This window comes from Apis dorsata, unplaced genomic scaffold (genome assembly GCF_000469605.1).
Source record: "Apis dorsata unplaced genomic scaffold, Apis dorsata 1.3 scaffold_279, whole genome shotgun sequence".
Classification (NCBI taxonomy): Eukaryota; Metazoa; Arthropoda; class Insecta; order Hymenoptera; family Apidae; genus Apis; species Apis dorsata.
The window spans coordinates 303559-315115 of NW_006263555.1; the positions used below are offsets into that span (position 1 = coordinate 303559).

Here is an 11557-nt window from a genome sequence, read left to right on the forward strand (position 1 = left end):
AAATTATATATAAGTTTTTACATATATTTATAATATTTAAAATATTTTATATCTTTTAATAATAATTATCCAGGAATTCCATTTTTAGATTTTTAGTAATGATTTCTTTTTAATAATTTTTTATAATTTTGTATTTTAGATCACAATAAAATTATTTTACTAAATCTTTATTATATTTCTATATATATATATATATATAGAAATCATTTGTACTTACATTTGCCTGCCCAACCCAATGCAGATTCAATAATAGAACCATTTTCCATACATTTTTCATGACACAGCCAAACTACTACAGGAGCTATTAATTCAGGTTTTAATTCTTTAAAGAAATCTAGAAAACGGACAAAATTAGTGTATTTAAATACAATAAATTTTAAGTATTGTATCCTACATATATTCTACATACCTGGTGGTAAAATATCTTCTGTTAAACGAGATGCTGCTGTTGGTACTATCACATTTGTATGTATGTTTTTTTGTTTGCCTTCGATAGCTAATGTATTAGTCAAACCAATAAGACCCATTTTTGCTGCACTATAGTTAGCTTGACCAAAATTTCCATATAAGCCACTATTACTTGCTGTCATAATTATTCTACCATATTTTTGTTTAACAAAATAGGGCCAAGCAGCTTGAGTTGTTTTAAAAGCTCCTTTTAAATGAACATTTTGTATCAAATCTGAAATTAAATATAACTTTTTATTTTAATCTAAAAAAATAACAATTTAATTGACAATATAACAATATAACATACCCCAATCACTCTCTAACATTTTGGCAAAAGATTTATCTTTTAAAATTCCAGCATTATTAACAAGTATATCTATTCGTCCAAATGCATCAATAGCTGTTTTAACAATTTTTTCACCATCAAGAACAGAATCATAATTAGCCACTGCTCTGCCACCTGTAAGATTAATTTATAATACAATATTTTTTTTTAATTATAAAATAATTATTAATATATATTAAAATATACTAAAATAAATCTTTTATATAATTTCAGAATTTTATACGATATGTATTTAAGAATATACAAATTATATTCATAGATTGTATTGAAAATATTATAATTTTATATATTATATATATTGAATATATATAATGCATTGAATTGCATATAGTTATGAATATATAAATCAATTCCAAATATTGTCTTACCATTTTTTCGAATTTCATTGACAACTGAATCTGCAATTTTAGTACTACTTCCATCACCATCTCTACTTCCACCTAAATCATTTACGACAACACTAGCACCTCTTGAAGCAAAAAGTAAAGCATATGTACGACCCAAACCTAGAAAAAAATTTAAATATAAAGAAAATTAATTATATACAGTAGATTAGAAAATAAAAATTACCTGCTCCAGCTCCGGTTACTATAACAACTCGATCGACGAAAGATAATTTTTCTTCTCCCATCATAGCAAATTCAATACTGATGAAAATAAATTAAAAACAGAGAGTTTAAATCGATCTGAACTTATATATAAATGCTTTACAATGAGTATGCAAAACAAGAGGTTATAGTTCATCGAATTTTACTTACAATCTTGTTTCTTACATTAACATAAAGTATATTGTTATCCAGATAAGAATTCGTTAACTAACCAATAATAATTTATTATATATGTATAAATTATATAATTCTTCTTATAAAAATATATTAAGTTTTTTTATACATACCTAATAATTATCTATAAAATATATGTAAGAAATTATGTAAGAAATTTATTTGCAGATAATACTAACTTATAGCATTAAAACGTAATATTAAAAAAAGAAAAAATAGGAATTGTATTGCTCGTACTTTCGTTATTTTTTACTATTATTTACTATTTTTATCATATTATGTAGCATAGAATATATAAAATATATAAAATTATCAAACTGATATTAATAATTATTAATCATTTTTAATTTTAACAATTGAGATTCAATAAAAAAATTGAGATTAAAAAAATTAATTTTATAAATTTATGTGAGTATTTCATATGTAATATTTATTAAATAGTAAATAAATAAAAGAAAAACAGATTTTATTTTATTTTTAAAATTTATTTTTTAAAACTATATAACATTTATACACAATATTTTTTCAAAACATAAAAAACAGCAATAATTACAATAATTATAAAGTATTATTAAATTTAAATCTATTAAATAATAATTAAAGTATTAATTTAAGTCTTATTTTCATAAAGTCATTAGATGAACAATTTTATAATGTAAAATGAAGATAAAATTAAAACGATATTAATATATATATATATATATATATATGGTTAATTTATTGAAAGAAAGTAATGAATATAACAACTTTTTACTTTTATTGCATATGTTGACGCCTACGTGCAGCTCTTTGTTTATCAAATCGTAATTCCATTTCTTCCAAAACACGCGGAGTATATCGTACAACCAATTTCACTGAATTCTGAGCCTGTTTTAATAATTCTACTGCTTTTTCATGATTTTCTCCTTCAACACACTGAAAAATAAACATATATTTAATATAAATATATTATTATTATACAATATTGAATAATGTTAGATTTTTCTTATTTAAAAAATGTTATATAATGATATTAAATACAAAGATAAATTGCAAATACAAGATACAAGATAAATTGCAAATACAAGATACAAGTTTTTTTATTTATTTATTTTTTTTTTACTATATATGAACTCATTTGAACTTTTTTATATTGATAAATCTATTATATTGATAGAGAAAATAAGAAACAAAAATAATTCTAACCACTCCATTAACTGAAAGAAGTTGATCACCGCGTTTTAAACCACCATGACGGTCAGCAACACCACCAGGAATAATTCGTGAAATATAAATTGGTGAATTCTGTTCTTTACCACCCATTACATTAAAACCAAGACCTTCCTCAGTTTTTGGTAATTCTACTACTCGCGGATGTGCATGGCCTTCACTTGCTGCAAAAGCAGCAACTGTTGCTTTTGCTGTAGCTGATGCACGAACATCTTGAGATCCCTAAAATTATTAATTAATAAAATTATAAATTCATATTAAATTTCTTATTCTTAATATGATAATCTTAATCGTTTTTTATTATATATATATTTTCATTATTTTTAAAATATTACTATAAATATTATATATTACTATAAATATATTTTATAATTATATATTATATTTATTTTCTTACTCAAGTTGTCATAATTTTATTACTCAGATGCACAATTTAAAAAATTATGTATCTATTTTTTATTATTATTGATAAAAATAAAGAAAATAAATAAATTATATGTAATTATATATAATTAATGTAGCAATATAATAATAATAATAATAATATTATAATATATTATACCTGAATGTCCACAGTTTCATATACATGTTCATATACTTCACGTACAGCACTAAGAAAATCACTTTGCAATACTTTTTGTAAGGCAGCTAATTTTGTTGCAGGTACTTCACCACCTAAAAAAATTCTATAGTTAATATATATTCTATAGTTAATAATAATATTAAATTCTATAATTATACATTATATTATTAATAATATTAAAATTATAATCATTAAATGAAAATTTATTATAATAATAATTTTATTAAAATAAAATCACGTACATGATTTACATGAAAGTAAATTAAACCAAGAACATTATGAAGGAATGACCATTATGAAGACCTACATAAACAAGGTAATTTTTGCAATAATATTTCATACAATATTCTTATTTCTTACTATTATATTTTGTAATTAAAATGCATTTAATCAATTACCTTTTTGTAATTTGTCTAATAATTCAATAGATCTTTTAACATCTGCAAATAAAAATAAGAAATTTAATAAAAAATAAATTTTAAACAATAAATTATTATACATCATATTCATCTTATTTATTGTAAAATTATATATATATATATATGTGTATATATTTATTTCTTATAAAAATTTACCATTCGCTAATGTAAGGGGTTCGCCCATCGTAACCATGCCTAGAAATAAAAGAAAAGATATCTTATATAACAGTTATATTTCATTATTTAAAAAAAATATGTAATATATAATTTAGAAAACATACAGATACAGTACTTTCTTCGATAATGACGTAGTCACAAACTGTCAAAAAAATACGTCAACAATTTGATCTATCGACCAACTATTGTCAACCGAAAACTTATAACAACTTGAAAGATGTTTAAATGCTTTCTCGAGACTATGTAATCTAGTAATTTAATGAAGTCAAAATGATTCCCTAGATAGTGATTTTATCTATATAATAAATATAATGAGATTTTTTATTTATTATTTATTACAATATTTTTTTGTGATTTATTAAAATAAACATCATAATATTTAAAATTAGTGAATATGAAAAAAAAATAATAAAAATATGAATTTTGTGTAAATCATAAATAATACTATTACATTTCAAATATAATTATTTTAAATAATCATAAAAAAATCCATTAAATATCATATTATGTATAAATAATTATCAATAATAATACAGAAGTCAATATCTAAAAAAAAAAAGAAAAAGAATGTATGAATTAAAATGATATTAATACTGCCATCTGTGATAGATAATTTAAGATAAATTAATATTTTTGATGTTTTCGCGCCAAATTTGTTGATCAAAATAGATAGTACATAAATACTTAAGAACCACTTGTGGTCTGTAATTAACATGTAATTTTGTTGTATGTAATCATTAGTTGCATAATATAATACTATTTTAATATTGTGAATAAATTTAAAAAAAATATAATTTTTAACTAAATTTTAACAATTAATTGCATTTTTAAAAAAATTATTTATATAAAAAAACAATAGCTATTACATTCTAATTTTATGTTTTTATAATAAATGTTAACATAATATATATCAAATAATAAATATTAAATATCAAACATAACAAATAAGAAATTAAAATTTTAATAATGAATAAAAATTATGATTTAAATAATGATAATAATGCAGATAATAATAAATGTAATGTACAATATGAATTTAAGGAATCAGAGAATGTTAAGAAATCAGAAGATATTACAAAAAAAGAGGAAAATAAATTTTTTAATATGAAAAATTTATCTAATAGTGATACAAATAATACATTTAATAAAATTTTGATAGAAACAAATAATAAGCTTGACAATGAAGATAATGAAATACATAATAAAACTGCAGAAGAAAATAAGTTTGATCAAAAAAATAATGAATATAAAAATGAAATTAATAACTATTCTGATAATGAAATTATAGTTAATAAAACTGTAAAAGAAAAAAATACAGAATCTGATCAAGCAAATAATAAATATGAAAACAATGATATTTACAATAGATTATCCAAGATAATAGATAGTGATTCAGAAGAAGAAAATATATTTACTTTTAATTCCAATAAAAATAAATCTATTTATAATAAATCAGAAGATGAAATGTCTAGTTCTGAATATAACAAAAATCATTTAAAAAATAAAAATAATATGAAATTGTTTGACAGTGATACAAATGATAATATTCTTAATAAAACTGATACCGAAGAAATAATTTCAAATAAAAAAAAAATTACAAACAGTGTAAGTAATATATTATATATAAATTATAAAATATATATAATTTAATTATTAAATAAGTAATTTATATTAAATAATTATATTATATATTAAATAATTATATTATATTTCACAGATAAAAAACAAATTTCAAACTTTAATAGATTCAGAATCAGATGAAGAAAGAAAAGATGATGAAGAGCTATTAAATCCAATAAAACATGATAAAATTAAAAAATGTAAAGAAAAATATTCTAAAGTGAAGAAAGTAAGTTGAAAAATATCAAAATTTTTAATTTTCAGAAATTAAATAACATATAAAATTATTATTTTAAGATAATAATATTTTTAAGCAAATATTAGATAATTATTATTGGGTTGTTCAGAAAATAATTTCGTTCTTTTTCATAATAAAATGTGTGAAAAAACGAAATTACTTTTTAAACAACCTAATACTTATAAAGTTCATAAAAATAATATTGTATTGTAGGTTTCATTAAGAGCTTCTAAAGAAGAAGCTATGAAACAAATACACAGTGAAACTCAACGTTTGATTCGAGAAACAGAGATTTCACTTCCATATCATAAACCAAAACAACGAACATTACAAGAATTTTTAAATAGAAAAAAAGTAATAACAGCTCTTCCAAAAGCACCTACAATGGCAGCTAAATTAAAAATGTCTTCTATTATTGTTGAGTAAGTATTTTTTATAATTTAATTATTTATTAAATTCAGTAAAAATTAAAAAATTTTTTTTAAACAGTGAAGTTTTAAAAGAAAAAGAAAAAGAAGCAGAAATATTTTATAAATCCTCTGATTCAGAAGACGAAATTAAAGAAATCAATAAAGAAAATACAGATAAAGAAATGAACATAAAATGTATGCAAGACCTGAAGAAAAATAACGTTTCACGAAAATTATTTATTGATAATAATTTATCTGTCCTAGAAAATAATGAAGAAAAAAATGATATAATGAAAGAAATTAGTGAAACATTAACTGAAACAAAGGAAATTAAATATAATAATACAATTATAAATGATAGAACAGAAAAAAATGGAACAAACTTGGAAATAGCAGAAATACATTGTGAATTCAATAAAATAGAGAATAAAAATGTAATGTCTAAATTAAGTGAAACAGCTAAAAACGAAAAAGAAGATTTACAAACTGATTTTAGTCAAAATAAAAATAAAGAAAAAAATATATATATTGATAATAATAAATATGATTCAGAAATTATAAATAAACATTCAGATATTTCTACATCAAAAAATAATAATGATTATGCAAAAATTGTAAAACAATCTTTAGGAATAACGACAGATGAATCTGATGAATATAACGAATATGGTTTGCCACCGCCTAAATTTGATGAATCACCAGATATTATTAAAAAGAAAACTTTATTAAATATAAAAGATTTAAAACCTAAATTAAGAGGTATTCCAGGTACAGTGATCGATTTATCAGATAACATTAAACCAAGTAAGAAAGGAATAAGTGCTTTGATAGATCGATTCATATGCAAACATTCTAAAACCAAAGAACATATTAATGATATTAAACTTACAACAATGCAAATAAAAGAATCCTCAAATGGATTATCAATTATTAAAGAAACACTTCCATACAAATTATCAAATATAGCAAATGAAGATGCTAAATTAGAAAAACCTGGAGCTAAGTTAAAACGTTTAAAAGAAGAATTGAAACAGAAGATGGTATTAAAACGTAATGAAGAATGGAAACAAAAAGAAGAAGAAATGAAGGAACAAGAAATAGAGTGGAATGAATCCATAAATGAAGAAGATAATTTCAATGAACCATATTCTCCAAGTATAGAATCTCACAAAACCGAAGAAGATGAATTAGAAGAAGATGATATGTGTATAAAAAAAGGAAAAGAGAAAAAAAAAAATATTTTTATAGATGATGAAGCTGAAGTTAGTGAAAATGAAATAAACGATAGTGATGAAATTGAAGATGAAGATGAAGATGAAGTTCAAGAAAATTCAGAAGATGAAATATATGAAAAACTTATTTCAGAAAATGAAGATGAAAATAGCATTTGTGATAGCAATGAAGCATCTACAAAACATAAAACATTTAAGCGGATTTTAGAATCTTTAGATGATGATTCAAAATCTTCAATCATTGAAAATAATAAAAATATTAAAAATCAGACTTCTTTTTCTCAAATAACATTAGATAATAAAAATTTTAAAGAAAATGAGTTAAGCGATAATGAAAATGATATTCCAGTTTTTCAAATACATACAAAAAATGATTTAGAATATCAAAATCAAACACCTAAAATTAAAAGCAATACTTTAGATTTTATTTCTCCTATAACACAATTAACTGCACTAAATGCTCATGTAGGAGAAGAAAACGAAATAATAACGGAAGAAATTGCAGAAACAAGAGATTTATTTCATCAAATGCGAGATTTTAATAAACAAGCTACATTACAAAGAAAATTATTTGTTAGTCAAGATAATGTATTAGATGAGGATCTCATGGAAATATGCTCAGGTAAATTTCCAGATGATAAATTTATTTGCTCCAAATTTGCAAAAGAAGCTAATGTAAGTGAAACACAATTATTAGAATTGTGTTCAGGAACTTTTAGTTCTCAACCAAATGGTAAAGAATTAGTTGACACCAAAGATGAGTTATTTCAAAATACAGAAGTGTCTGATGAAAAGAACTGTTCATATTATGAAACAAATGAAAAAGATAAACAACAATCAAAAGAACCTTGGAATAAATTTCGTATCTTATCTTCTGATGAAGAAGATTCAATTGAAGAAGAAATTAATAAGAAATCAAAAAAAAGAATTAAAAAATTAAATTTATCTGATGATGAAGAAGATTCTTCTGCAATAAGTAGTAATGATGAGCATGATGATGAAAAGGATGATGATGAAAAATTTATAGATTATGACTCAGAAGAAAATGAAATAATTATTCCAAAAAAAAATATAAAACAATATGCAGCTAAATTTTTAGAGGAAGAAGCAGAGCTTAGCGAAAGTGATTGTGATGTATCTGCAGATGAAGATGAACAGGATTTAGATAAATTGGAATTTGAAGATGGAGATAATGAAGAAATCGATGAAACAAAAGTAAAGAATCAAATAGGGAAACTTCATATGAGACAATTGTTGGATGAAGATCAGAGAGAAGTAAGAATGCTCCAAGAATTATTATTTGAGGATGGAGATTTGTTTAGTGAAAGCACACGAGAAAGGAAATTTAAATGGAGAAACATAGGTAAACTGAAATTTAAAAAACTTATATTTCTATATTTTTTCTATCTATATATTAATTTTCTATCTATATTTTTTCTATCTATATATTAATCTATATATATTAATTTATATCAATAATTTATATTGATATCCATAATAAAATATTTAACTTTTTATTTGTTTTTTAGATAAACAAGATGATAATGATAATTCTCAACCATTAGAAGATAAAGATGGTTGGGTAGATTTATCTGATGATGAAGACGAAGCAAAATGGCGTAAAATACGACACGAAAGAGAAAAATTCTTAGCAGAAAAAATGGTAAAATAAATTCTAATCTGAATGATATCATTTAGAATAAGTCATTTTATTTTACATATTATTAATTTTCAGAAAAATGTAGATACTGAAATTGAAGACGAATTAAATAGTAGTAAAATTTTTAAATTTGGCTTAAAAATTTTGAAAAAAAGACGAATTGATGAATCACAAAAACAAAATACATTAATAGAAGCACTTGATTCTGAACCAAAATTGAAAGTACCCTATAGTATTACAGAAATATTAAATACTTCAGAATTGAATCAAACATCACGCATGATACATGTAAGATCTTTAAAAAATAATTATTGATAATTGAAAATTATATAATAAAAAAAAATATAATGCCATTTATGATAATATTTATAAATTTTCTAGAATGTTATGCAGAAGCGTTCATTTCTTGCTAAAGGAGAAGAAACATTGACTCGTTTAGCTGCTTTGGCTAAACGAAAAGAAACACCACTCTCAACGATAAACGCAAAAAATTTTGTTTTTACGCATGTTGATGTAAATACGGAAGATGAGAATGTTTCAATCACAAAACAAACTCAACAAAAAGAAATCAAAAATAAAATTAATAAAAAGAATTGATATATTGATATAATTTAATGCATAAATTAATAAAAATAAATTAAAAATTTTTGTATATGTATAAAATTGATAAATAGATTACATAAAAATTGTTATAAAAATTTCAAGTATTACAAAAAAATTTTTTTTATAAATTTTAAGAATGTGTTGTATTATAAGAGTTTTATAATTGTATATGAATATTTTTATTCGTTATATTAAAATATGTTTTTATATTTATATTTTACAAGATATATTGTAAAATCAAGAATGTAATATTTATATTTTTATATATTAAAAATTAAAACATATTGTAATTTTGAAAAAGAAAAGAAATAAATGTGTTCAATTAACAATTTATGCACAATTAAGAGTATATATGAACAAGGAAAACAAATAGAGGGAAAAAGACAAAATAAAAATATATTAAAATTAGCATCTTAAGAATGTCGCAAACAAAACGCATAGAAGAACAGAAAATAATCATCAATGCTATTTCTCGGATATTAAAGAAACTCTTCAAAAATCATTTTTTTTAGAAGTATTCAAGAGATGGTGCTAATTCTTAATTCTTATTTTATTTTATTCTTAAAGAAATGTTTTTAGAATTCAAGAGATGGCGTTGACAATCAATTTTATCTCAATCTTCTTATATCTTCTATCTTTTCTATTTGTGTTTTATTTGAAAATGGCTGATTTCATATTTTTTACTTTATCTTTTTCTCATTATTTTTTCTTATCTATAGTTACTCTTGGCACGTGACTATAAACGAAGAACGTGAATTGAACGTACTTTCATTATTTCTTTTTCAAAATTAAAATGTATTTTAATTTTCAATGAAATATATAATATTGAAATATTATATTTTTTCAATTATAATAAGTAAATATAAATATTTTCAACTTTATAATATTCCTATAACAATTAATCTTAAACATAGCATATAATATATGATACGAATATTTGACAACAAAAGATTTAATAATAATAATAAAATTAAACGAAAAACTGACCCATCAAAATAATAAATGTAATAATCTTTATTTGTTATGTAAATAAAATTGCAATTAAAACATAATTATAAATATTTTTGGTTAAAAAGATTCATCACACGTCAATCAATTTGATAAAATTTTTCTTAGTATAATAAAAAAGAAATAAAATTAATAAAGTTTAATGTTGAAATCAGTAATTACTCACATCTATTTTTTAACTTAAAAAAAAAACATTGTTAAAAAGAGATAGAACAATATATCAAATGTTTGTTTAATGTAATTCTATCCAATAATGCGTGTCCTTGCCTAGGGCAATTTTCGCATACAGTATGAAATATGCAGTCCGTTCATTTGAATCGTTTCATTTCAAAAGTTAGTATGTTTTAAATAGAAAAGAATTAAACAGATATACGATTTTAATCTACATTTTATATTAAATATAATCAATATTTATAAATTGAAATAGATACAAAAAAGTAATATTAAAAAAATTTATTATTAATTATAAAAAATAATTATACTATAAATAAAATATATTTAAATGATTTGTTATTTTTACTTATGAATTTATAATTAATTATTATTATATTAATGTCATTATTCATAAATTTTCTAATATTTTATAATAATTTTGCATTTATGTTTTCTTGATTGATATCTTTTTTATTTTTTAATATCTCTACAAAGTATGATATCTGTTTGATTTAATTTTTTACCATTGATTTCTGATTTTTATTTATATTTTTTCATTTTGTCGTATTTCAATATTTTTTCGATATTTTTAAAATATAAAATATTTAACATAAAATATTTAACATAAAAAAAGAAGAAATATATAATAAATATATATATACGAATA

The 11557-nt window shown here is 21.0% G+C and overlaps 3 protein-coding genes and 1 long non-coding RNA gene across 5 annotated transcripts in view; 2 read left to right on the top strand and 2 right to left on the bottom strand.

Annotated features, from left to right (window-relative positions):
- The window catches only part of LOC102672209 (peroxisomal multifunctional enzyme type 2), a 5191-nt gene extending 3729 nt beyond the window's left edge, over positions 1 to 1462 (bottom strand). Inside the window, exons 1-5 of the mRNA XM_006616827.2 lie at positions 1367 to 1462; positions 1165 to 1302; positions 758 to 910; positions 410 to 682; positions 218 to 334 (exon numbers count right to left, since the gene is read on the bottom strand). Of these exons, the coding sequence (XP_006616890.1) occupies positions 218 to 334; positions 410 to 682; positions 758 to 910; positions 1165 to 1302; positions 1367 to 1430 (745 nt within the window). The 5' untranslated portion in view covers positions 1431 to 1462. The remainder of the gene's footprint in view (positions 1 to 217; positions 335 to 409; positions 683 to 757; positions 911 to 1164; positions 1303 to 1366) is intronic.
- LOC116185776 overlaps positions 1 to 4544 on the top strand; it is a 16196-nt gene extending 11652 nt beyond the window's left edge. Inside the window, exon 3 of the long non-coding RNA XR_004150685.1 lies at positions 4533 to 4544. This is a non-coding gene — a long non-coding RNA (uncharacterized LOC116185776). The remainder of the gene's footprint in view (positions 1 to 4532) is intronic.
- On the bottom strand, positions 2276 to 4225 carry LOC102672348 (protein lin-7 homolog C). Of its 2 annotated transcripts, none has more exons than XM_006616829.2 (6): positions 4082 to 4225; positions 3946 to 3984; positions 3769 to 3810; positions 3350 to 3462; positions 2764 to 3009; positions 2276 to 2493 (listed from the first exon to the last, which is right to left on the bottom strand). In XM_006616829.2, exons 2-6 carry the CDS (start codon positions 3980 to 3982, stop codon positions 2335 to 2337), a joined length of 597 nt encoding a protein of 198 aa, XP_006616892.1. In that variant the 5' UTR covers positions 3983 to 3984; positions 4082 to 4225; the 3' UTR covers positions 2276 to 2334. The 2 variants fall into 2 exon arrangements, with proteins under 2 accessions (XP_006616892.1, XP_006616891.1); XM_006616828.2 differs by having other exon boundaries at positions 4071 to 4221.
- Positions 4545 to 4932: 388 nt separating the features above from the next.
- LOC102674393 (claspin-like) lies at positions 4933 to 9704 on the top strand. The gene is given in 8 exon segments (XM_031511007.1): positions 4933 to 5571; positions 5684 to 5815; positions 6038 to 6246; positions 6314 to 8829; positions 8996 to 9129; positions 9202 to 9414; positions 9508 to 9664; positions 9667 to 9704. Coding segments are annotated over 8 exon segments (4038 nt in total).
- The last annotated feature ends 1853 nt before the right edge of the window (positions 9705 to 11557 follow it).

Excerpts from the sequence above, each read along its gene's own strand:
- LOC102672348 (XM_006616829.2), bottom strand. The coding sequence starts at position 3,982 with ATGGTTACGATGGGCGAACCCCTTACATTAGCGAATG. Across the intron at positions 3,811-3,945 it reads ACCCCTTACATTAGCGAATG|ATGTTAAAAGATCTATTGAA; the intron begins GTAAATTTTTAT and ends TTTTATTTGCAG. Across the intron at positions 3,010-3,349 it reads ATGAAACTGTGGACATTCAG|GGATCTCAAGATGTTCGTGC; the intron begins GTATAATATATT and ends TAATAATTTTAG.